Raw genomic sequence first — 27474 nt, forward strand, 5'->3', positions numbered from 1 at the left:
TAAATGCTAACCTCACAGCTCCAAAGTGGAGATCACTAGTGCATGTGGAGAGAGATTAAATAGGTCACTACTCAAAAAGTCATTGTTTGGTATTTATTAGGTTCGGTTCTGCCCGTGTCAGATTGAGGTGTTTTGTAGAGCCTCTAGATAACAAAGCCCAAACGACCCTGTTGGTACAACAGTGGGCTGTTGAGTGTGATGTCGCGTGGATAAAGGATTTGTGTATGAGAGGTTGTAGAAGGCAAATTGGTCATGTTGTTTTCTGCAGCATTCGTATGCTCACAGGGAGAGAATGTATGTTTTTCTCTATCTACTGTCTCTGCCTTCTGTCATTCATCAAAGTATGGAACGTGTAAAGTTCAAATATAAAGATAGTGCAAGAGAATTGTCTTGAAATAGAAAGGGTTCAAACTGAGTCTGACATTAAAACATGTTAGTCTGTGGGAACATAGGAATTAGGTGTCTTGTCCCTCTCCCTCTCGTCCCTATCTTTCTCTCTCTCTCTGTCCCCTTCTCTAAATTTCTTATACAACCCCCCCCCTCTCCCCGTCTCTCTCTCTCCCCTCTCCCTACTTCTCCCAATGTCAAGTGCTATCTGTTCTCCTGAACAGCAGCAGGCCACTCAGAGCTAAACACTAATCATTCTCCAATCTGCCAATACAGCTCTGGTCAACACTACTGAATCCTCTCCACAGCCAGCGCTGTCTGAGTGGTTATGAATGGCTCAGATAGGGTAGGCCACAGAGCCTGAGGGAGGGGTGTGTGGTTATGAATGGCTCAGATAGGGTAGGCCACAGAACCTGAGGGAGGGGTGTGTGGTTATGAATGTCTCAGATAGGGTAGGCCACAGAGCCTGATGTGTGGTTAGAATGGCAGGTGAGCCTGAGGGAGGGGTGTGTGGTTATGAATTGCTCAGATAGGGTAGCCCACAGAGCCCGTGGGAGGGGTGTGTGTGTGTGTGTGTATGTTTTTGCGAGTTTGAGTGTCCTCTCTTCTTCCAGCATGTGTGAATGCATTAACCCTCTCTTAGGTCTTAACCAGGGCAGCCCCAAACTCCTAATTACCTTGCAGAGCTAGCACTGAACAACCTACCTCCCTGTCTTTCTTAACCTCCTTCTTTCAAAGTTCTAACTAAGCTTGTATTAGTGTGAGTTCTGTTCCACTCCTCTGATAGAATACAGGTGAGTTCTGTTCCACTCCTCTGATAGAATACAGGTGAGTTCTGTTCCACTCCTCTGATAGAATACAGGTGAGTTCTGTTCCACTCCTCTGATAGAATACAGGTGAGTTCTGTTCCACTCCTCTGATAGAATACAGGTGAGTTCTGTTCCACTCCTCTGATAGAATACAGGTGAGTTCTGTTCCACTCCTCTGATAGAATACAGGTGAGTTCTGTTCCACTCCTCTGATAGAATACAGGTGAGTTCTGTTCCACTCTGATAGAATACAGGTGAGTTTTGTTCCACTCCTCTGATAGAATACAGGTGAGTTCTGTTCCACTCTGATAGAATACAGGTGAGTTTTGTTCCACTCCTCTGATAGAATACAGGTGAGTTTTGTTCCACTCCTCTGATAGAATACAGGTGAGTTCTGTTCCACTCCTCTGATAGAATACAGGTGAGTTTTGTTCCACTCCTCTGATAGAATACAGGTGAGTTCTGTTCCACTCTGATAGAATACAGGTGAGTTCTGTTCCACTCTGATAGAATACAGGTGAGTTCTGTTCCACTCCTCTGATAGAATACAGGTGAGTTCTGTTCCACTCCTCTGATAGAATACAGGTGAGTTCTGTTCCACTCCTCTGATAGAATACAGGTGAGTTTTGTTCCACTCCTCTGATAGAATACAGGTGAGTTCTGTTCCACTCTGATAGAATACAGGTGAGTTCTGTTCCACTCCTCTGATAGAATACAGGTGAGTTCTGTTCCACTGCTCTGATAGAATACAGGTGAGTTCTGTTCCACTCCTCTGATAGAATACAGGTGAGTTTTGTTCCACTCCTCTGATAGAATACAGGTGAGTTCTGTTCCACTCCTCTGATAGAATACAGGTGAGTTCTGTTCCACTCCTCTGATAGAATACAGGTGAGTTTTGTTCCACTCCTCTGATAGAATACAGGTGAGTTTTGTTCCACTCCTCTGATAGAATACAGGTGAGTTCTGTTCCACTCCTCTGATAGAATACAGGTGAGTTCTGTTCCACTCCTCTGATAGAATACAGGTGAGTTCTGTTCCACTCCTCTGATAGAATACAGGTGAGTTCTGTTCCACTCTGATAGAATACAGGTGAGTTCTGTTCCACTCCTCTGATAGAATACAGGTGAGTTCTGTTCCACTCTGATAGAATACAGGTGAGTTCTGTTCCACTCCTCTGATAGAATACAGGTGAGTTCTGTTCCACTCCTCTGATAGAATACAGGTGAGTTCTGTTCCACTCTGATAGAATACAGGTGATTTCTGTTCCACTCCTCTGATAGAATACAGGTGAGTTCTGTTCCACTCCTCTGATAGAATACAGGTGAGTTCTGTTCCACTCCTCTGATAGAATACAGGTGAGTTCTGTTCCACTCTGATAGAATACAGGTGAGTTCTGTTCCACTACTCTGATAGAATACAGGTGAGTTTTGTTCCACTCCTCTGATAGAATACAGGTGAGTTCTGTTCCACTCCTCTGATAGAATACAGGTGAGTTCTGTTCCACTCCTCTGATAGAGTACAGGTGAGTTCTGTTCCACTCCTCTGATAGAATACAGGTGAGTTTTGTTCCACTCCTCTGATAGAATACAGGTGAGTTTTGTTCCACTCCTCTGATAGAATACAGGTGAGTTCTGTTCCACTCCTCTGATAGAATACAGGTGAGTTCTGTTCCACTCCTCTGATAGAATACAGGTGAGTTCTGTTCCACTCCTCTGATAGAATACAGGTGAGTTCTGTTCCACTCCTCTGATAGAATACAGGTGAGTTCTGTTCCACTCTGATAGAATACAGGTGAGTTCTGTTCCACTCCTCTGATAGAATACATGTGAGTTCTGTTCCACTCCTCTGATAGAATACAGGTGAGTTCTGTTCCACTCCTCTGATAGAATACAGGTGAGTTCTGTTCCACTCCTCTGATAGAATACAGGTGAGTTCTGTTCCACTCCTCTGATAGAATACAGGTGAGTTTTGTTCCACTCCTCTGATAGAATACAGGTGAGTTCTGTTCCACTCCTCTGATAGAATACAGGTGAGTTCTGTTCCACTCCTCTGATAGAATACAGGTGAGTTCTGTTCCACTCCTCTGATAGAATACAGGTGAGTTTTGTTCCACTCCTCTGATAGAATACAGGTGAGTTCTGTTCCACTCCTCTGATAGAATACAGGTGAGTTCTGTTCCACTCCTCTGATAGAATACAGGTGAGTTCTGTTCCACTCCTCTGATAGAATACAGGTGAGTTTTGTTCCACTCCTCTGATAGAATACAGGTGAGTTTTGTTCCACTCCTCTGATAGAATACAGGTGAGTTTTGTTCCACTCCTCTGATAGAATACAGGTGAGTGATTGTTCCACTTCAACTGAAGGAGAACAGCAATTTGTTATTTTTGTTTTTAACAATTGGCCGTTTTTTTTACACTTTGCTGCTTGTAGAATTCAATATCCTGTCAAGATGAAGGTGAGGTTATATGCAGGGAGAGAAAGAGGAGAGAAAGAGAAAGGGTTGGAGATTGCTTTGTAAGCTTAAATGGCACCTCAGAAAATAGTGTTTTGTTTGTGGAAATTCGTGCTCTACTCTGCTCTGTTCTGTTGTCATTTGTGTTTGTGACTGGTTTTCCAGATTGGTTTTGAGTTGATGTTTACAAGCCTACCTCAGCACATCATTCAGCCATTATATAGGACAGAAATAAAGATACAGCCTAGAGCAAGTTAAACCACACTGCTGAGAGTGCTACAGTTGAAGTCGGAAGTTTACATACACTTAGGTTGGAGTCATTAAAACTCAACCACTCCACACCATTCAACCACTCCACAAATTTCTTGTTCACATACTATAGTTTTGGCAAGTCAGTTAGGACATCGACTTTGTGCACGACACAAGTAATTTTTCCAACAATTGTTTACAGTTTATACTTCAATGTATCACAATTCCAGTGGGTCAGAAGTTTACATACACTAAGTTGACAGCTTGGGAAATTCCAGAAAATGTCATGGCTTTAGAAGCTTCTGAACATCATTTGAGTCAATTGGAGGTGTACCTGTGGATGTATTTCAAGGCCTACCTTCAAACTCAGTGCCTCTTTACTTGACATCATTGGAAATTCAAAAGAAATCAGCCAGGACCTCAGAATTTTTTTGTAGACCTCCACAAGTCTGGTTCATCATTGGGAGCAATTTCCAAAAGCCTGAAGGTACCACGTTCATCTGTACAAACAATAGTACGCAAGTATAAACACCATGGGACCACGGAGCCGTCATACCGATCAGGAAGGAGACGCGTCCTGTCTCCTAGAGATTAACATACTTTGGTGCGAAAAGTGCAAATCAATCCCAGAACAAGAGCGAAGCACCTTGTGAAGATGCTGGAGGAAACAGGTACAAAAGTATCTATATCCACAGTAAAACGAGTCCTATATCGACATAACCTGAAACACCGCTCAGCAAGGAAGAAGCCACTGCTCCAAAACCAACATAAAAAAAGCCAGACTATGGTTTGCAACTGCACATGGGGATGGAGATCATATCTTTTGGAGAAATGTCCTCTGGTCTGATAAAACAAAAATAGAACTGTTTGTCCATAATGACCATCGTTATGTTTGGAGGAAAAGGGGGAGGGTTGCAAGCTGAAGAACACCATCCCAACCGTGAAGCATGGAGGTGGCAGCATCATGTTGTGGGGATGTGTGACGATCGTTAGAAGCATACTCGGACCAACGTGCAGCGTGATCTGGGTTCCACATCTTTTAAAGTAAGTGAACCACACAAAACAATAAAGAATAAACGATACATGACGGCAACGGAGTGCTAACATGCATCTAGACATAAACAATATCCCACAACCCACAGGTGGAAAAATGCTACCTAAATATGATTGCCAATTAAATCAAATCAAATCAAATTTATTTATATAGCCCTTCGTACATCAGCTGATATCTCAAAGTGCTGTACAGAAACCCAGCCTAAAACCCCAAACAGCAAGCAATGCAGGTGTAGAAGCACGGTGGCTAGGAAAAACTCCCTAGAAAGGCCAAAACCTAGGAAGAAACCTAGAGAGGAACCAGGCTATGTGGGGTGGCCAGTCCTCTTCTGGCTGTGCCGGGTGGAGATTATAACAGAACATGGCCAAGATGTTCAAATGTTCATAAATGACCAGCATGGTCGAATAATAATAAGGCAGAACAGTTGAAACTGGAGCAGCAGCACGGCCAGGTGGACTGGGGACAGCAAGGAGTCATCATGTCAGGTAGTCCTGGGGCATGGTCCTAGGGCTCAGGTCCTCAGAGAGAGAGAAAGAAAGAGAGAATTAGAGAGAGCATATGTGGGGTGGTCAGTCCTCTTCTGGCTGTGCCGGGTGGAGATTATAACAGAACATGGCCAAGATGTTCAAATGTTCATAAATGACCAGCATGGTCGACAAAATAATAAGACAGAACAGTTGAAACTGGAGCAGCAGCACGGCCAGGTGGACTGTGGACAGCAAGGAGTCATCATGTCAGGTAGTCCTGGGGCATGGTCCTAGGGCTCAGGTCTTCTGAGAGAGAGAAAGAAAGAGAGAAGGAGAGCATTAGAGAACGCACACTTAGATTCACACAGGACACCGAATAGGACAGGAGAAGTACTCCAGATATAACAAACTGACCCCCCGACACATAAACTACTGCAGCATAACTACTGGAGGCTGAGACAGGAGGGGTCAGGAGACACTGTGGCCCCATCCGAGGACACCCCCGGACAGGGCCAAACAGGAAGGATATAACCCCACCCACTTTGCCAAAGCACAGCCCCCACACCACTCGAGGGAAATCTTCAACCACCAATTTACCATCCTGAGACAAGGCTGAGTATAGCCCACAAAGATCTCCGCCACAGCACAACCCAAGGGGGGTGCAACCCAGACAGGATGACCTCATAAGTGAATCAACCCACTCAGGTGACGCACCCCTTCCAGGGACAGCATGAGAGAGCCCCAATTAGAATTAGAGACAACGATTACCAGCTGCCTCTAATTGGGAATCATACAAAATCACCACATAGAAAAACAAAACTAGAGCCCCATATAGAAATAATAAACTAGACTAAACCCCCAGTCATGCCCTGACCTACTCCACCATAGAAAATAAGGACTCTCTATGGTCAGGACGTGACAGGATGATTTGCTGCAGGAGGGACTGGTGAACTACACAAAATAGATGGCATCATGAGGTAGGGAAATTATGTGGATAAATTTAAGCAACATCTCAAGACATCAGTCAGGAAGTTAAAGCTTGGTCGCAAATGGGTCTTCCAAATGGATAATGCCCCCAAGCATACTTCCAAAGTTGTGGCAAAATAGCTTAAGGACAAACAGGTCAAGGTATTGGAGTGGCCATCACAAAGCCCTGACCTTAATCCTATAGAACTGAAAAAGCATGTGCGAGCAAGGATGCCTACAAACCTGACTGGGCCAAAATTCACCCAACTTATTGTGGGAAGCTTGTGGAAGGCTACCCAAAACGTTTGGGCCAAATTAAACAATTTAAAGGCAATGCTACCAAATACTAATTGAGTATGTAAACCTCTGACCCACTGGGAATGTGATGAAAGGAAAAAAAGCTGAAATAAATCATTCTCTCAAATATTATTCTGACATTTTACATTCTAAAATAAAGTGGTGATCCTAACTGACCTAAGACAGGGAATTTTTACTAGTATTAAATGTCAGGAATTGTGAAAAACTGAGGGTAAATGTAGTTGGCTAAGTTGTATGTAAACTTCTGACTTCAACTGTACCTCATTTGTCTGCGTGTGTGAGTGTGTGTGTGTGCGCCTGTCTCTGTGTGTGCTTGTACATCTGCATCTGGCCGTGCGTGCATTCTCATAATACGTTGCCACAGTGGGACAATAGTGCTAGACAGCTCTGAGACCCCTACACTCTCTCTGGTCTCTCTCTGGTCTCTCTTTGGTCTCTCTCTCTTCTCTCAATTCAATTTAAAGGCTTTATTGGCAGGGGAAACATATGTTAACATTGCCAAAGAAAGTGAAATAGATAATAAACAAAGTTGAAATAAACAATAAAAATGTACAGTAAACATTACACCAACAGAAGATCCAAAAGAATAAAGACATTTTAAATGTCATATTATGTGTTAAAACGATAGTTAAAGTACAAAATGGAAAATAAATAAACATACATTTGGGTTGTATTTACAATGGTGTTTGTTCTTCACTAGTTGCCGTTTTCTTGTGGCAACAGGTCACACATCTTGCTGCTGTGATGGCACACTGTGGAATTTCACCCAGTAGATATGGGAGTTTATCAAAATTGGATTTGTTTTCAAATTCTTTGTGGATCTGTGTAATCTGAGGGAAATATGTCTCTCTAATATGGTCATACATTGGGCAGGAGGTTAGGAAGTGCAGCTCAATTTCCACCTAATTTTGTGGGCAGTGTGCACATAGCCTGTCTTCTCTTGAGAGCCAGGTCTGCCTATGGCGACCCTTCTCAATAGCAAGGCTACAGTGCGTTGCAAAAGTAACCACCTCCCTTTGCATTTTTCCTATTTGTTGCATTACAACCTGTAATTTAAATGGATTTATATTTCGATTCCATGTAATGGACATACACAAAATAGTCCAAATTGGTGAAGTGAAATGAAAATGTAACATGTTTAAAAAAGAAAAGAAAAGAAAGTAAAACAGAAAAGTGGTGGTGTGTATGTATTCACCCCCTTTGCTATGAAGCCCCTAAATAAGATCTGGTGCAACCAATTACCTTCAGAAGTCAGTTAGATTAATTAGATTGCACACAGCTGGACTTTATTTAAGTGTCACATGATCTGACACATGATCTCAGTATGGTGTCTGCAACACACCTAAGCAAGGGGCACCACCAAGCAAGCGGCACCATAAAGACCAAGGAGCTATCCAAACAGGTCAGGGACAACAAAGCTGTGGACAAGTACAGATCAGGGTTGGGTTATAAAAAAATATCTGAAACTTTGAACATCCCATGGAGCACCATTAAATCCATTATAAAAACATTGAAAGAATATGGCACCACAACAAACCTGCCAAGAGAGGGCTGCCCACCAAAACTCATGGACCAGGCATGGAGGGCAGTAATCAGAGAGGCAACAAAGAGACCAAAGATATCCCTGAAGGAGCTGCAAAGCTCCACAGCAGAGATTGGAGTATCTGTTCATAGGCCGTACACTCCACAGAGCTGGGCTTTATGGGAAGAGTGGCCAGAAAAAAGCCATTGCTTGAAGAAAAAAAAACAAGGAAACACATTTGGTGTTTGCCAAAAGGCATGTGGGAGACTCCCCAAACATATGGAAGAAGGAACTCTGGTCAGATGAGACTAAAATTGAGCATTTTGGCCATCTAGGAAAACACTTTCTGGCACCAACCCAACATCTGTCATCACCCCGAGAATACCAGGGACTGGGAAATTGAAGGAATGATGGATGGCACTAAATACAGGGAAATTATTGAGGGAAACCTGTTTCAGTCTTCCAGAGATTTGAGACTGGGACTCCGGTTCACCTTCCAGCAGGACATTGACCCTAAGCACACTGCTAAAGCAACACTTAAGTGGTTTAAGGGGAAACATTTAAATGTCTTGGAATGGCCAAGTCAAAGCCCAGACTTCAATTGAGAATCTGTGGTATGACTAAAGATTGCTGTACACCAGCAGAACCCATCCAACTTGAAGGAGCTGGAGCAGTTTTGCCTTGAATAATGGGCAAAAATCCCAGTGGCTATAGAGACATACCCCAAGAGACTTGCAGCTGTAATTACTGCAAAAGTTGGCTCTACAAAGTATTGACTTTGGGGGAGGTGAATAGTTATGCATGCTCAAGATTTCTGTTCTTTTGTCTTATTTCTTGTTTGTTTCACAATAAAAAATATTTTGCATCTTCAAAGTGGTAGGCATGTTGTGTAAATCAAATTAAATAAAAAATATATATTTTAATTCTAGGTTCTCAAAATCTGCTCTGCTGCTCTCACTCCACTGCTCTGTCTGTTTAGTCAAAGCTTTCTTCTTTTTCTTCCACTGTTTTACTCTCTGCATTCTCTCTGTTCTTTTGTTAATTCTTTCTACTGGCTCATCTTTTGTTTCTGATTTGGTTTCTCTGTTTTGCTCTCCTGCTCTCTCAGTTCTCTCTCTCTCTCTGGCTCTCTCTGTTCTCTCTCTGTTTCTCTTCTCTTTCTCTGTTTTCTCTCTGCTCTCTCAGTTCTCTCTCTCTACTGGCTCTCTTTTCTCTCTCTGTTTCTCTTCTCTTTCTCTGTTTTCTCTCTGCTCTCTCAGTTCTCTCTCTCTGCTGGCTCTCTCTGTTCTCTCTCTGTTTCTCTTTTTCTCTTTCTCTGTTTTCTCTCTGCTCTCTCAGTTCTCTCTCTACTGGCTCTCTCTGTTCTCTCTCTGTTTCTCTTCTCTTTCTCTGTTTTCTCTCTGCTCTCTCAGTTCTCTCTCTCTGCTGGCTCTCTCTGTTCTCTCTCTGTTTCTCTTCTCTTTCTCTGTTTTCTCTCTGCTCTCTCTCTGTTCTCTCACTGTTATCTCTCTGTTCTCTCTCTGTTTCTCTTCTCTTTCTCTGTTTTCTCTGCTCTCTCAGTTCTCTCTCTACTGGCTCTCTCTGTTCTCTCTCTGTTTCTCTTCTCTTTCTCTGTTTTCTCTCTGCTCTCTCAGTTCTCTCTCTCTGCTCTCTCACTCTCTGCTCTGTCTGTTTTCTCTTCTCTTTCTCTGTTTTCTCTCTGCTCTCTCAGTTCTCTCTCTACTGGCTCTCTCTCTGTTTCTCTTCTCTTTCTCTGTTTTCTCTCTGCTCTCTCTGTTCTCTCTCTCTACTGGCTCTCTCTCTGTTTCTCTTCTCTTTCTCTGTTTTCTCTCTGCTCTCTCTCTGTTTCTCTTCTCTTTCTCTGTTTTCTCTCTGCTCTCTCAGTTCTCTCTCTCTACTGGCTCTCTCTGTTCTCTCTCTGTTTCTCTTCTCTTTCTCTGTTTTCTCTCTGCTCTCTCAGTTCTCTCTCTCTACTGGCTCTCTCTGTTCTCTCTCTGTTTCTCTTCTCTTTCTCTGTTTTCTCTCTGCTCTCTCAGTTCTCTCTCTCTGCTGGCTCTCTCTGTTCTCTCTCTGTTTCTCTTCTCTTTCTCTGTTTTCTCTCTGCTCTCTCTCTGTTCTCTCACTGTTATCTCTCTGTTCTCTCTCTGTTTCTCTTCTCTTTCTCTGTTTTCTCTCTGCTCTCTCAGTTCTCTCTCTACTGGCTCTCTCTGTTCTCTCTCTGTTTCTCTTCTCTTTCTCTGTTTTCTCTCTGCTCTCTCACTGTTTTCTCTCTGTTCTCTCACTGTTCTCTCACTGTTATCTCTCTGTTCTCTCTCTGTTTCTCTTCTCTTTCTCTGTTTTCTCTCTGCTCTCTCAGTTCTCTCTCTACTGGCTCTCTCTGTTCTCTCTCTGTTTCTCTTCTCTTTCTCTGTTTTCTCTCTGCTCTCTCAGTTCTCTCTCTCTGCTGGCTCTCTCTGTTCTCTCTCTGTTTCTCTTCTCTTTCTCTGTTTTCTCTCTGCTCTCTCTCTGTTCTCTCACTGTTATCTCTCTGTTCTCTCTCTGTTTCTCTTCTCTTTCTCTGTTTTCTCTCTGCTCTCTCTCTGTTCTCTCACTGTTATCTCTCTGTTTCTCTTCTCTTTCTCCGTTTTCTCTCTGCTCTCTCAGTTCTCTCTCTGTTCTCTCTGTTTTCTCTTCTCTTTCTCGTTTTCACTCTGCTCTCAGTTCTCTCTGCTGGCTCTCTCTGTTCTCTGTCTGTTTTCTCTTCTCTTTCTCTGTTTTCTCTCTGCTATCTCTATCTCTTTCTGCTCTCTCTCTTCGGGTTAATTAGAGCACCTCTAGAAGGACGAACTGCTTCTCTCCTTCCTGCTTCCCAATCTCCTCCCCTGCTTCCCCTCTCTCTTCCCTGTTTTCCTCTCTCCTCCCCATCTTCCTCTTCCTCCTCCCCATCTTCCTCTCCCCCTCCCCTCTGCCTTGGTTTCTCCTTGAACCAAAGAATGTTATCTTGATTCCCTTTGCTCTCTTCTCCTCCCTCTCTTCTCTCTGTGCTCCTCTCCCTGGGTCTCCTAACACGGGTGTCAGGACCCGGTTACGAACCCGGGTCTCCGGAGTGAGAAACAGTCACTAAACCAACTGAGCCACGAATAGACAGCAGAACCCAGAAGATGAGGCAGACACAGCAGTACTTGAGATGGTGTATTTAATGAAGTAAAAAGTGAAGTTCTTCAGGAAAACATGTAACTCCACAACCTCAAAAGGAATTCCACAAGAACAAAGGTAATCCTCCAAGACAAAAAGGTAAATCCACAAGGTGGAAGGTATAGCACAAAAAAGCCTCAAAAGATACTCAAAAACAAACAAACAAACAAGAACAAAAAACAGAATTCCACAAGAGAGTCCACCGGGATCAACAAGAGTTCACAGAGTACTAGGGCTGAGTGCTAACATACAAACACAGAGCAAAGAACTGAGTAAAACAAAGGGTTTAAATACAATCAGGGGAAACGAGGCACAGGTGCAAATAATAATGGGGATCAAGGGAAAAGAAAAGGTCAAAAGGCACAATGGGGGCATCTAGTGACCAAAAACCGGAACAACACTGGCCAAATCCTGACAACGGGCCCAGACGTCTGGCTACAGCCCTGAGAGAACAGAGAGGAGAGCTTAACATCTTCCTCTCTCCACCACGTAGTTTCTGTTTTATTTGTAGTCCAGCTGGTTGCTGACCTTTAGGCGATATTTGCGCCATGTGTGTGTGACTGCATGAGAGTAGATGAGTGTGTTATCTGCTCTAGTGATGGCCCACAGCACAGTGTTTGTATAGATGGGAGATCTTATCTCTCAGTTGACCTGTAGGTGTGTAGAGGAGCGCAGCTCCCCCATCTACCACCACCACTTCCTCCTCCACACTCTTCCCCCTTATCCCCCATCTAGCACCACCACCATCACCTCCACACTCTTCCGCCTGCTCCCCCATCTACCACCACCACCACCTCCTCCACACTCTTCCTCCTTCTCCCCCATCTACCACCACCACCACCTCCTCCACACTCTTCCTCCTTCTCCCCCATCTACCACCACCACCTCCTCCTCCACACTCTTCCTCCTTCTCGCCCATCTACCACCACCACCTCCTCCTCCTTCTCCCCCACCACCACCACCTCCTTCCACACTCCTTTTCTCCCCCATCTACCACCACCACCTCCTCAACACTCTTCCTCCTTCTCCCCCATCTACCACCACCACCTCCTCCTCCTCCACACTCTTCCCCCTTCTCCCCCCCCATCTAGCACCACCACCACCTCCACACTCTTCCCCTGCTCCCCCATCTACCACCACCACCACCACCACCTCCTCCACAATCTTACTCCTTCTCCCCCATCTACCACCACCACCACCTCCTCCACACTCTTCCTCCTTCTCCCCCATCTACCACCACCACCACCTTCCCCTCCCACCACCACCTCCTCCACAATCTTCCTCCTTCTCCCCCTACCACCACTCCTCCTCCACACTCTTCCTCCCTTCTCCCCCATCTACCACCACCACCACCTCCTCCACACTTCCTCCTTCTCCCCCATCTACCACCACCACCACCTCCTCCACACTCTTCCTCCTTCTCCCCCATCTACCACCACCACCACCTCCACACTCTTCCTCCTCCCCCATCTACTCTTCCCCACACTCTTCTCCTTCTCCCCCTACCATCTACCATCTACAATCACCACCTCCTCCACACTCTTCCTCCTTCTCCCCCATCTACCACCACCACCTCCCCTCCTCTACCACCACCACCTCCCTCCTTCTCCCCCATCTACCACCACCACCTCCTCCACACTCTTCCTCCTTCTCTCCAATCTACCACCACCACCACCTCCTCCACCTCCTTTCTCCCCCATCTACCACCACCACCTCCTCCTCCACACTCTTCCTCCTCTCCCCGTATCTCCCCACCTCTCCACCACCTCCATCCACCTCTTCCTCCTCCCTCATCTACCACCATCACCTCCTCCACACTTTCCTCCCCCCCATCTACCACCACCACCTCCTCCTTCTCCCCCATATTCCACCACCACCAACTCCAGGCTCTCCTCCATCCTCTCCCCCTCCTTCTCCCTCATCTACCACCGCCACCACCTCCTCCACTCCCTCCATCCTCATCCTCTTCCTCTCCCTCATCTACCACCACCACCTCCTCCACGCTCTTCCTCCTTCTCCCCCATCTACCACCACCACCTCCTCCACACTCTTCCTCCTTCTCCCCCATCCCCACCACCTCTCCATGCTCTTCCTCCTTCTCCCCCATCTACCACCACCACCTCCTGCACACTCTTCCTCCATCCTCCTCTTCCTCCTTCTCCCCATCTACCACCACCACCACCTCCTCCACACTCTTCCTCCTTCTCCCCCATCTACCACCACCACCTCCACACTCTTCCTCCATCACTCTCCACACTCCTTCCATCCTTCCTCCCCCTTCTCCCCCATCTACCACCACCACCTCCTCCTCCACACTCTTCCTCCATCTCTCCTCCCTCCTTCTCCCCCATCTACCACCACCACCTCCTCCATACTCTTCCTCCATCTCTTCCCTCCTTCTCCCCCATCTACCACCACCACCACCCCTCCACACTCTTCCTCCATCCTCGTCTCCCCCTTCTCCCCATCTACCACCACCACCACCTCCTCCACACTCTTCCTCCATCCTCGTCCTCTTCCTCCTTCTCCTCCTTCTCCCCCATCTACCACCTCCTCCACGCTCTTCCTCAATCCTCATCCTCTTCCTCCTTCTTCCCCATCTACCACCACCACCACCACCTCCCTCCATCATCTCCTTCCTCCTTCTCCTCCTTCTCCCCCATCTACCACCACCACCACCTCCTCCACGCTCTTCCTCAATCTCGTCCTCCCTCCTTCTCCCCCATCTACCACCACCACCACCTCCACGCCCTTCCTCCATCCTCCTTCTCCCCCATCTACCACCACCACCTTCCGTCCATCCTCATCCTCTTCCTCCTTCTCCCTCATCACCACCACCACCTCCTCCACGCTCTTCCTCCTTCTCCCCCATCTACCACCACCACCTCCTCCACACTCTTCCTCCATCCTCGTCCTCTTCCTCCTTCTCCCCCATCTACCACCACCACCACCTCCTCCACACTCTTCCTCCATCCTCGTCCTCTTCCTCCTTCTCCTCCTTCTCCCCCATCTACCACCTTCCACGCTCCCTCAATCTCCCCTTCCTCCTTCTTCCCCATCTACCACCACCACCACCTCCTCCACACTCTTCCTCCATCATCTCCTTTCCTCCTTCTCCTCCTTCTCCCCATCTACCACCACCACCACCTCCTCCACCACCACGTCCTCTTCTCCTTCTCCCCCATCTACTCTTCCTCCATCCTCCTTCTCCCCCATCTACCACCACCACCTCCTCCACGCTCCATCCTCATCCTCTTCCTCCTTCTCCCTCATCTACCACCACCTCCTCCACGCTCTTCCTCCTTCTCCCCCATCTACCACCACCACCTCCTCCTCCACACTCTTCCTCCTTCTCCCCCATATTCCACCACCACCTCCTCCACGCTCTTCCTCCTTCTCCCCCATCTACCACCACCTCCTCCTGCACACTCTTCCTCCATCCTCGTCCTTTTCCTCCTTCTCCCTCATCTACCACCGCCACCACCTCCTCCACACTTTTCCTCCTTCTCCCCCATCTACCACCACCTCCTCCTGCACACTCTTCCTCCATCCTCGTCCTCTTCCTCCTTCTCCCTCATCTACCACCGCCACCACCTCCTCCACACTTTTCCTCCTTCTCCCCCATCTACTACCACCACCACCACCTCCTCCACACTCTTCCTCCTTCTCCCCCATCTACCACCACCACCTCCTCCACGCCCTTCCATCCTCCTTCTCCCCATCTACCACCACCACCTCCTCCACTCATCCTCATCCTCCCTCCTTCTCGCTCATCTACCACCACCACCTCCTCCACCTTCCTCCTTCTCCCCCATCTACCACCACCACCTCCTCCTCCACACTCTTCCTCCTTCTCCCCCATATTCCACCACCACCTCCTCCACCACCACCACCTCCTCCTGCACACTCTTCCTCCATCCTCGTCCTCTTCCTCCTTCTCCCTCATCTACCACCGCCACCACCTCCTCCATCTACCACCACCACCACCTCCTCCACTTCCTTCTTCTCCCCCATCTACCACCACCACCTCCTCCACACTTTTCCTCCTTCTCCCCATCTACCACCACCACCTCCACACTCTTCCTCCTTCTCCCCCATCTTCCACCACCACCTCCTCCACACTCTTCCTCCATCCTCGTCCCCTTCCTCCTTCTCCCCATCTACCACCACCACCACCACCTCCTCCACACTCTTCCTCCATCCTCGTCCTTTTCCTCCTCCCTCATCTCCACCGCCACCACTACCACCACCACCACCACCTCCTCCTGCACACTCTTCCTCCATCCTCGTCCTCTTCCTCCTTCTCCCCATCTACCACCACCACCACCTCCTCCACACTTTTCCTCCTTCTCCCCCACCTCCTCCTTCTTCTCCCCCATCTACCACCACCACCCACCACCACCTCCTCCACACTCTTCCTCTTCTCCCCATCTACTACCACCACCACCATCCACCACTCTTCTTCTCCTTCTCCCCCATCTACCACCACCACCTCCTCCACACTCACCTCCACACTCTTCCTCCTTCTCCCCCATCTTCCACCACCACCTCCTCCACACTCTTCCTTCCATCCTCGTCCTCTTCCTCCTTCTCCCCATCTCCTCCACCACCACCACCACCTCCTCCACACTCTTCCTCCATCCTCGTCCTCTTCCTCCTTCTCCCCCATCTACTACCACCACCACCACCTCCCTCCACGCCATCCTCGTCCCTCCTTCTCCCCCATCTACCACCACCACCACCTCCTCCACCCTCTTCCTCCATCCTCGTCCTCTTCCTCCTTCTCCCCCATCTACCACCACCACCTCCTCCACACTCTTCCTCCATCCTCGTCCTCTTCCTCCTTCTTCCTCCTTCCTCCCCTCATCTACCACCACCACCACCTCCTCCACACTCTTCCTCCATCCTCCTCTTCCTCCTTCTCCTCCTTCTCCCCCATCTACCACCTCCTCCACGCTCTTCCTCAATCTTCTCCCCCATCTACCACCACCACCACCTCCTCCACGCTCTTCCTCCATCCTCATCCTCTTCCTCCTTCTCCCCCATCTACCACCACCACCACCTCCTCTACGCTCTTCTTCCATCCTCGTCCTCTTCCTCCTTCTCCCCCATCTACCACCACCACCTCCTCCACGCCCTTCCTCCATCCTCCTTCTCCCCCATCTACCACCACCACCTCCTCCACGCTCTTCCTCCACATCTTCCTCCTTCTCCCTCATCTATCACCACCACCTCCTCCACGCTCTTCCTCCTTCCTCCCCATCTACAACCACCACCTCCTCCTCCACACTCTTCCTCCTTCTCCCCCATATTCCGCCACCACCTCCTCCACGCTCTTCCTCCTTCTCCCCCATCTACCACCACCTCCTCCTGCACACTCTTCCTCCATCCTCGTCCTTTTCCTCCTTCTCCCTCATCTACCACCGCCACCACCTCCTCCACACTCTTCCTCCTTCTCCCCCATCTACCACCACCACCTCCTCCACGCCCTACCATCCATCTACCACCACCACCACCTCCTTCTTCTTCCCCCCATCTACCACCACCACCACCACCTCCTCCACACTTTTCCTCCTTTTCCCCATCTACCACCACCACCTCCACACTCTTCCTCCTTCTCCCCCATCTTCCACCACCACCTCCTCCACACTCTTCCTCCATCCTCGTCCTCTTCCTCCTTCTCCCCATCTACCACCACCACCACCACCTCCTCCACACTCTTCCTCCATCCTCGTCCTTTTCCTCCTTCTCCCTCATCTACCACCGCCACCACCTCCTCCACACTTTTCCTCCTTCTCCCCCATCTACCACCACCTCCTCCTGCACACTCTTCCTCCATCCTCGTCCTCTTCCTCCTTCTCCCTCATCTACCACCGCCACCACCTCCTCCACAATTTTCCTCCTTCTCCCCCATCTACTACCACCACCACCACCTCCTCCACACTCTTCCTCCTTCTCCCCCATCTACCACCACCACCTCCTCCACGCTCTTCCTCAATCCTCGTCCTCTTCCTCCTTCTCCCCCATCTACCACCACCACCACCTCCTCTACGCTCTTCTTCCATACCAGTCCTCTTCCTCCTTCTCCCCCATCTACCACCACCACCTCCTCCACGCCCTTCCTCCATCCTCCTTCTCCCCCATCTACCACCACCACCTCCTCCACGCTCTTCCTCCATCCTCATCCTCTTCCTCCTTCTCCCTCATCTACCACCACCACCTCCTCCACACTCTTCCTCCTTCTCCCCCATCTACCACCACCACCTCCTCCTCCACACTCTTCCTCCTTCTCCCCCATATTCCACCACCACCTCCTCCACGCTCTTCCTCCTTCTCCCCCATCTACCACCACCTCCTCCTGCACACTCTTCCTCCATCCTCGTCCTTTTCCTCCTTCTCCCTCATCTACCACCGCCACCACCTCCTCCACACTTTTCCTCCTTCTCCCCATCTACTACCACCACCACCACCTCCTCCACACTCTTCCTCCTTCTCCCCCATCTACCACCACCACCACCTCCTCCACACACTTCCTCCTTCTCCCCCATCTACCACCACCACCACCACCACCACCTCCTCCACACTCTTCCTCCTTCTCTCCCATCTACCACCACCACCTCCACACTCTGCCTCCTTCTCCCCCATCTTCCACCACCACCTCCTCCACACTCTTCCTCCATCCTCTTCTTCCTCCTTCTCCCCCATCTACCACCACCACCACCTCCTCCACACTCTTCCTCCATCCTCGTCCTCTTCCTCCTTCTCCCCCATCTACCACCACCACCACCACCCCCTCCACGCTCTTCCTCCATCTTCGTCCTCTTCCTCCTTCTCCCCCATCTACCACCACCACCACCACCTCCTCCACACTCTTCCTCCATCCTCGTCCTCTTCCTCCTTCTCCTCCTTCTCCCCCATCTACCACCACCACCACCTCCTCCACACTCTTCCTCCATCCTCGTCCTCTTCCTCCTTCTCCTCCATCTACCACCACCACCACCTCCTCCACACTCTTCCTCCATCCTCGTCCTCTTCCTCCTTCTCCCCCATCTACCACCACCACCACCCCTCCACGCTCTTCCTCCATCCTCGTCCTCTTCCTCCATCTCCTCCTTCTCCCCCATCTACCACCACCACCACCTCCACCACGCTCTTCCTCCATCCTCGTCCTCTTCCTCCTTCTCCCCCATCTACCACCACCACCACCTCCTCTACGCTCTTCTTCCATCCTCGTCCTCTTCCTCCTTCTCCCCCATCTACCACCACCACCTCCTCCACTCTCTTCCTCCATCCTCATCCTCTTCCTCCTTCTCCCTCATCTACCACCACCACCTCCTCCACGCCCTTCCTCCATCCTCCTTCTCCCCCATCTACCACCACCACCTCCTCCACGCTCTTCCTCCATCCTCATCCTCTTCCTCCTTCGCCCTCGTCTACCACCTCCTCCTCCTCTCCAGTAGTATATCAGCTGACTCATTAGTCTGGCCTTATGCTCCTATGTCCATTAGGGCCAGCCATTACTCAGCCCTGCAGCCTGTGTGTGACCCTGTATGCCCAGGCTGCAGGGCTGAGTTAATAACTTCTCTCTCCCTGTCATCCCCAGAGCAGCAGCAGGAAGGGGGTCGCCAGAGAGGGGGGCTGGGGAGGAGGGGTGTGTCCTGCTCTCTCTGTGTCTGAAGCAGGTGTTCCCTAAGTACACCAAGCAGTTCAGTTACCTGCAGACCGCATTGTTGCCCTCTTCTTGCGGTTCCTGGGGGTCAAAGGTAACATGCGCCTGGGGCCCACCAGCTTCAGAACCTTCATCAGGTACTACAGTACTATACTACCAAGTACTTAAATAAAAAGGGCTTTATAAATACATATGATTGATTGATTTATTACTTGATTCATGATTGATTGGTTAATTGTAGGCACTGTAAGCTGAGCAACAGTAACCTCTCCATGGCATCTGTGGATATCCTCTACATTGATATAACAAGGAGCTGGGCCAACATGCTGCCTGACTCCAGGGAAGCAGAGAAACCCTCCAGCCAATCAGAACTAGGTAGAACTAGCTGCGACCTTTTAGAATTGAACAGTTCTCTGAATCCTCTCTAGCAGCTCAGTGACAACATTTGGGAGAGTATCTTCTATGAATGATTCACCTTGGACCTGAAAATATGCAGAGGGGGAGGAAGGGAGGGGTGCAGCTGTACGGTTGATTGAATGTGGTTCCATGGTTTTCTCTCGTTGGGCTCAGCTGGGATGGAGGGACTGTTTTTAGCGGCGTGCAACACAGGGAGTCGTGAGCTGAATATCTGGTTCTAACCCAAAATGAGGGGGTGAGAATTTAGTCAGTAACCCTATGGGGGCAATAGGGAAACAGAGCCAATCTCTCACTGATGATTGGATCACATTGCGAGGGAGGATGGTGTGTGTGTGTGTATGGGGGGTTAGGGATAAGGCAACTATTTATTAAAATAATGTTTTGTGTTTTGGGAAGTGAGAAATGCTGATTCAGGGCTTAAACTGAATGCTAAAAGCCCCTTATCAACTCAGAGGAAAGTCTCTCTCTCCCTCCCCTTCTCCGTCCCTCTCTTTACTTGGTGAAAATAACTATCTCTCCCTCCCCTTTTCCGTCCCTCTCTTTACTTGGTGAAAATAACTATCTCTCCCTCCACTTTTCCATCCCGCTCTTTACTTGGTGAAAATAACTATCTCTCCCTCCCTTTAATCCACTTCCTAATGTTTTATTAAGAGCCACTGCACCGTTTGATGAAAGGCATGGTAAAGAGGAGAGTAGAAGCTGGAATAAATGATGTAGTCTACCTGGATGGTGTGTCTCTGGTGGTGTGTTAGAACAGTCTGAGCTCCCGTGTGTATTGGTGAAGTTGATAGTTAAAAAAAAGATACTTTGACCTCATTTTGATGTGGATACCTAGAGAGTAGTCTATGAACTGAGTCTATGAACTGAGTCTATGAACTGAGTCTATGAACTGAGTCTATGAGCTGAGTCTATGAACTGAGTCTATGAACCGAGTCTATGAACTGAGTCTATGAGCTGAGTCTATGAACTGAGTCTATGAGCTGAGTCTATGAGTCTATGAGCTGAGTCTATGAGCTGAGTCTATGAACTGAGTCTATGAGCTGAGTCTATGAACTGAGTCTATGAACTGAGTCTATGAACTGAGTCTATGAACTGAGTCTATGAGCTGAGTCTATGAGCTGAGTCTATGAACTGAGTCTATGAACCGAGTCTATGAACCGAGTCTATGAACCGAGTCTATGAACCGAGTCTATGAACTGAGTCTATGAACTGAGTCTATGAACCGAGTCTATGAACTGAGTCTATGAACTGAGTCTATGAACCGAGTCTATGAACCGAGTCTATGAACCGAGTCTATGAACCGAGTCTATGAACTGAGTCTATGAACTGAGTCTATGAACTGAGTCTATGAACTGAGTCTATGAACCGAGTCTATGAACCGAGTCTATGAACCGAGTCTATGAACTGAGTCTATGAACCGAGTCTATGAACCGAGTCTATGAACTGAGTCTATGAACTGAGCCTATGAACTGAGTCTATGAACTGAGTCTATGAACCGAGTCTATGAACTGAGTTGGTGAGCCAAGGGTTAGGTTTGTTTATTTAGTTCCAATGAAGCATTAGCTCTAAACTGTATATGTGTCTTCAAGTTTTGTGTGGAGCTTTACCACTTCAGTAGATCTTATTTAGGAAGCACTAGTCGGATCTGTGGGAGAGTCAGGAGATCCACATCCAGCACGACAGGCAGGAGGAGGACAGCTGAGGAATTGAAGCAGCTCCTGCTGCTTGCATGCCGTCTCCCTCCAAACACGAAGAAGACTTAAAGGATGTAGAGAATATGTGAAATCCTTTTCACTTTTCAAAGCATCTCAGCAGAAGTTTCTGGTAGCTCCTTCTTCAGGCTTGTATCCTTGGCTAGACATCCCTTTGGCACTGTGTGTGTTGTCGTGGCTGAATCAGAATTAGTTAGGTAACATAGATAAATAAGATGTTTTATCTTATTATTGTCATTAGAATGTCTTCTTTTGGACTATACTGTTGGCAGTTGCAGTTATCCCTTCTCAGCTCGGGCTTAGTCACTTGGGGCCCAGAGAGGGGAGAGGTCAGAGTTTCTGTTAAACCATGTCATTTAGGCTTTTCTTCATATTTCAATGTTTCTGGCGTCTGTTAAACCATATATTAATATATATAATAATATAAATAATAATATATGGTCCCTTACAGGGTATGGGTGGTCCCATCGAACCCACTACCCTAAACCATGTGATGCTATGAAGAATATCAGAAGGGGAGGAGGACAGAATGGAGGCTTGTCTTCTTATGGGAATGTGTCTAACTATTGTATGTCCCCTCTGAGGTTGCCCTTATCTTGATTTAGTATATGACCTAAGAGGCTCACTGTCTCGGTGAGCTTGTCCAGGAGGGGGTGTATTTGAGATGGGAGTATCTAGTATTGACAATTGATATATGCCATTGGATGAGGTAATGTTTTGGTCCTAAGTGGTACCAAGAATGAGATTAGAATATCGTCTAAATAGACCAAACTGAAAGATAATGTATAGCTAATGCTATCTGGATGGGATACTCCTCTTTCAAGTAAAAGGCCCTTTGTAATGTTCCTAAGATCTGTTATTCGTCATGTGAGTTGAGAGGGGTGTGTCTTGGCTATAAATGATACTAAGAATTGTTTTGTAAGCACTCTCAGAGAATTCATTTATAGACACTGAATTGATCTGAGAGTCACAGGGCTATGGTGAAGCAAATATATAATTAAAGATGGACTTTATAATATAACTCTGACTTGTGTGTGGTTTGCTCTCTCAATGTTTAGTAATACAGGAAATTACCACGACAGTGTGTATGTCATTTACTGGTTCAGCATGGTTTATTAGTATTGGAGAGTGACTTGACAAGAATCGGGGGGGATCAGTGAGATATACAGCGATGAACCTGGAAGAGTGAATCATGAATTTCTATAATCTATCATGTGTATAGAAGTCTATTTGGATCTAACCTCTCTGTCTTTCTCTTTCCTTCTCTCTCTTTTCTTTCTTTCAATTCAATTCAAGGAGCTTTATTGGCATGGGAAACATATGTTAACATTGCCAAAGCAAGTGAAGTAGATAATAAACTAAAGTTAAATAAATAATAATAATGAACAGTAGACATTACACTCACAGAAGTTCCAAAATAATAAAGACATTTCAAATTTCATATTATGTGTATATATACAGTGTTGTAACAATGAGCAAATGGTTAAAGTACAAAAGGGAAAATAAATAAACATAAATATGGGTTGTATTTACAATGGTTATTCACTGGTTGCCCTTTTCTTGTGGCAACAGGTCACATCTTGCTGCTGTGACGGCACATTGTGGTATTTCACCGACTAGATATGGGAGTTTGGTATGTTTTTGAATTCTTTGTGGATCTGTGTAATCTGAGGGAAATATGTGTCTCGAATATGGTCATACATCTGGGCAGGAGGTTAGGAAGTGCAGCTCAGTTTCCACCTCATTTTAGGGGCAGTGTGCACATAGCCTGTCTTCTCTTGAGAGCCAGGTCTGCCTATGGCGGCCTTTCTCAATAGCAAGGCTATGGTCACTGAGTCTATACATAGTCAAAGCTTTCCTTTAGTTTGGGTTCTTCACAGTGGTCAGGTATTCTTCCACTTTGTACTCTCTGTTTAAGGCCAAATCATTCTAGTTTGCTCTGTTTTTTTGTGAATTCTTTCCAATGTTTCAAGTAATTTTGTTTTTGTTTTCTCATGATTTTGTTGGTTCTAGTTATGTTGCTGTCCTGGGGCTCTGTGGGGTCTGTTTGTGTTTGTGAACATAGCCCCAGGACCAGCTTGCTTAGGGGACTCTTCTCCAGGTTCATCTCTCTGTAGGTGATAGCTTTGTTATGAAAGGTTTGGGAATCACTTCCTTTTAGGTGGTTGTAGGATTTAACTTCTCTTTTCTGGATTTTGATCATTGGCGGGTTTCTGCCTAATTCTGCTCTGCATGCATTGTTTGGTGTTTTACATTGTGCACAGCGGACATTTTTGCTAAAATCTGCATGCTGAGTCTCAATTTGGTGTTTGTCCCATTTTGTGAATTCTTGGTTGGTGAGCGGACCCCAGACCACACAACCATAAAGGGCAATGGGTTCTATAACTGATTCAAGTATTTTTAGCCAGATCCTAATTGATATGTCAAATTTGATGGTCCTTTTGATGACATAGAAGGCCCTCCTTCCCTTGTCTCTCAGATCATTCACAGCTTTGTGGAAGTTACCTGTGGCGCTGATGTTTAGGCCGACGTATATGTATATATGTATATATGTATATGTATATGTATAGATGGAATTTGTATATGTATCCTATGATATTTGTAACACCATTATTTTGTATATATGAGATACTGTCAGATGCCCATATCTGTAATATGTATAGATGTATATATGTATATGTATGGTATGACATGAAGCATAGATCATATAAACATGTATATGTGACTAGATTCTATATGTAATATGGGTGCTGCAGATGTATATATGTATATGTATATATGTATATATGTAAGATGTATATGTATATATGCCCTATGTAAATGTATATGTATATTTGTATATGTATATGTATATTGTTGTTTATGTATATGTATATTTGTCATATAGTATATGTATATGTATATGTATATGTTGTATATGTATATGCCAAATTGATGTATATGTATATATCAATATGTATATGTATATTTGTCTATGTATATGTATATGTTGTTATGTATATGTATATGTTGTATATGTATATGTATATAGATAGGATATATGTATAAAGTATATGTATATTTTATGTTGTATATGTATATGTATATGTTGTATATGTATATGTATATGTATATGTTGTATATGTTATCCTATGTTGCCCTATGTATATGTATATGTTGTATATGTATATGTATATGTTGTATATGTATATGTATATGTTGTATATGTATATGTATATGTTGTATATGTATATGTATATATGTACATCTATTCTATCCTTCTCCTGTAGGCATGTATATGTTTGTGGAGGCTGTTGTATATGTATATGTAGGTTCAAGTCTGTGGAGATGTGTGATGTATGGAGAACCAGGGAGTATCCTGGAGGATCTTTCCTAGAACAGTATGTCCATAGGTGTTGTGAGCCACCCCAGACCAGGCCCTATGTAGAACCCCATGCTATGCTCCCCGGCCAACCTGCGCAGGGCCTCCTCCCAGGACTATATGCTGTATATGTATATGTATATGTTGTATATGGCCATATGTAGAGAACTGACCTGTATAGGTATATGTATATATGTATATGTACCTCATGTATATATGTATATGTATATGTATATGTCACACACAGTATATGTATATGTATATGTTGTCATATGCATATGACAGTTGTATAGCTATATGTATATGACTTGTAGGACCTGTTCTGGGCTTGATTTATTTTCCTTGTAAGAAGAGGATGATAGGGTGTAAGGTATGTATAACGTGTTGAGGAAGTTGGAGAACAAGGGATGAAGGTATATAGTGGGATATGTTGTATATGTATATGTATATGTGTATAAGGTGAATGTATATGTTGTATAGTATATGTATAAGTTGTAAATGACTGTATATGTAAATGTTGTATATGTATATGTATATGTTGTATATGTATATGTATATGTATATGTTGTATATGTATATGTGTATGTATATGTATATGTATATGTATATGTTGTATATGTATATGTATATGTATATGTATATGTATATGTTGTATATGTATAGGCCATAGGTTGTAGATGTATATGTATATGTTGAGATGCATGTATATGTTATGTATCCAGGGTGGTGTATATGTCTATGTATATCCCCTGTCATATGTATATGTTTATGTTGTATATGTATATGTATATGTATATGTTGTATTTTCCTTATGTATATGTAAACCTGTTGTACCCCTGTAACCTAATAAATTCTATAACCCCTAATTGTATAACCCATATGTATATGTTTGTATATGTATATGTATATGTATATTATTGTATTTATATATTTGTATATGTTGTATATGTATATGTATATGTATATGTTGTATATGTATATGTATATATGTATATGTATATGTATATGTATATGTATATGTATATGTTGTATATGTATATGTATATGTTGTATATGTATATGTATATGTTGTATATGTATATGTATATGTATATGTTGTATATGTATATGTATATGTATATGTATATGTTGTATATGTATATGTATATGTATATGTTGTATATGTATATGTATATGTTGTATATGTATATGTATATGTATATGTATATGTATATGTATATGTATATGTATATGTATATGTATATGTTGTATATGTATATGTATATGTTTTTTGTGTGCTCTAGGGCAATCATGTCTAGATGGAATTTGTATTTGTGGTCCTGGCGACTGGACCTTTTTTGGAACACCATTATTTTGGTCTTACTGAGATTTACTGTCAGAGCCCAGGTCTGGCAGAATCTGTTCAGAAGATCTAGGTGCTGCTGTAGGCCCTCCTTGGTTGGTGACAGAAGCACCAGATCATCAGCAAACAGTAGACATTTGACTTCAGATTCTAGTAGGGTGAATCTGGGTGCTGCAGACTGTTCTAGTGCCCTCGCCAATTCGTTGGTATATATGTTGAAGAGGGTGGGGCTTAAGGTGCATCCCTGTCTCACCCCCGGCCCTGTGGAAAGAAATGTGTTTTTTTGTCAATTTTAACCGCAGACTTGTTGTTTGTGTACATGTATTTTATGTCATATTGTTTCCCCATCACCACCTTCCATAAATTTGTATAGCAGACCCTCATGCCAAATTGAGTCGAAGGCTTTTTAAAAAATCAACAAAGAATAAGAATACTTTGTCTTTGTTTTGGTTTGTTTGTTTGTTTGTCAATTAGGATGTGCGTGGGGAATATTTGGTCTGTCATAGATAGGATAATTTGGTAAAAAGCCAATTTGACATTTTATTTTCTCTCTCTCTCCAATCCTTTCTCTCTCCCTCCTCTATCTGCCCTCCACCTCTCTCTCTTTCCCTCCTCTGTCTGCCCTCCACCCCTCTCTCTCTCTCTCTCTCTCTCTCTCTCTCTCTCTGAACACCTAACAAAGAACACTCTCTCTTTCTCTCTCTCTCTCTCTGTATAAAAAGAAAAGAAATTGTCCACCACATCTCTTCTATCCTTCTCCTGTCAGGCATGGGTCTCCAGGTGTTTGTGGAGGCTGTCTTCTACCCGGCCCAGCGCAGGTTCAAGTCTCTCTGCTGGAGATGTGTGAGGCTTAGCTGGAGAACCAGGGAGTAAGGGGTCCTGGAGGATCTCTTCCTGAGAACAGTACCTGGTCCAGCAGGTGCTCTGTGAGCCACCCCAGACCAGGCCCTATCAGAACCCCAGCTCTGCTCCCCGGCCAACCTGCGCAGGGCCTCCTCCCAGGACTACCGGCTGCATCAGCGATTACGACCCCCACACACACAAGGCCAATGTAGAGAACTGACCTGACTCAGGCCTAAGAAGCTATACTCCCACACACAGACCTCACAGAGGAGCACACAGACTGGCTCCCTCTCCACTGGAAGTCCTCCAGGGTGTCCTGTCAAGAGCAGACAGACAGATTGTAGGGAGCTGACCTCAGAGGCTGACTTCCAGGACCTGTTCTGGGCTTGATTTATTTTCCTTGTGAAGAATAGGAGGAGAGGGTGGAAGGTAGTGCATAACGTGGTTGAGGAAGTGGGAGAACAAGGGATGAAGGTATATAGTGGGATAGAGGGAGTTTGTTCCTGTGTGTGTGTGTGTGTGTGTCATAAGGTGAACGCACCAATTTGTAAGTCGCTCTGGATAAGAGCGTCTGTTAAATGACTTAAATGTAAATGTGTGTGTGTGTGTGTGTGTGTGTGTGTGTGTGTGTGTGTGTGTGTGTGTGTGTGTGTGTGTGTGTGTGTGTGTGTGTGTGTGTGTGTGTGTGTGTGTGTGTGTGTGTGTGTGTGTGTGTGTGTGTGTGTGTGTGTG

General features: G+C 46.0%; 1 protein-coding gene across 1 annotated transcript; it reads left to right on the forward strand.

The window, feature by feature from the left end:
• Positions 1 to 869: 869 nt before the first annotated feature.
• LOC124047705 (tubulin polyglutamylase TTLL11-like) lies at positions 870 to 27203 on the forward strand. The gene is made up of 4 exons (XM_046368011.1): positions 870 to 876; positions 19105 to 19204; positions 19309 to 19410; positions 26661 to 27203. Exons 1-4 carry the CDS (start codon positions 870 to 872, stop codon positions 26770 to 26772), a joined length of 321 nt encoding a protein of 106 aa, XP_046223967.1. The 3' UTR covers positions 26773 to 27203.
• The last annotated feature ends 271 nt before the right edge of the window (positions 27204 to 27474 follow it).

Source organism: Oncorhynchus gorbuscha, linkage group LG11, assembly GCF_021184085.1.
Source record: "Oncorhynchus gorbuscha isolate QuinsamMale2020 ecotype Even-year linkage group LG11, OgorEven_v1.0, whole genome shotgun sequence".
Classification (NCBI taxonomy): Eukaryota; Metazoa; Chordata; class Actinopteri; order Salmoniformes; family Salmonidae; genus Oncorhynchus; species Oncorhynchus gorbuscha.

What these genes read in the sequence shown, in the direction of transcription:
- LOC124047705 (XM_046368011.1), top strand. An exon ending in AGCTTCAGAACCTTCATCAG is followed by an intron (nt 19,205 to 19,308) that starts GTACTACAGTAC and finishes GGTTAATTGTAG; the next exon opens with GCACTGTAAGCTGAGCAACA. An exon ending in ATGCTGCCTGACTCCAGGGA is followed by an intron (nt 19,411 to 26,660) that starts AGCAGAGAAACC and finishes TATCCTTCTCCT; the next exon opens with GTCAGGCATGGGTCTCCAGG.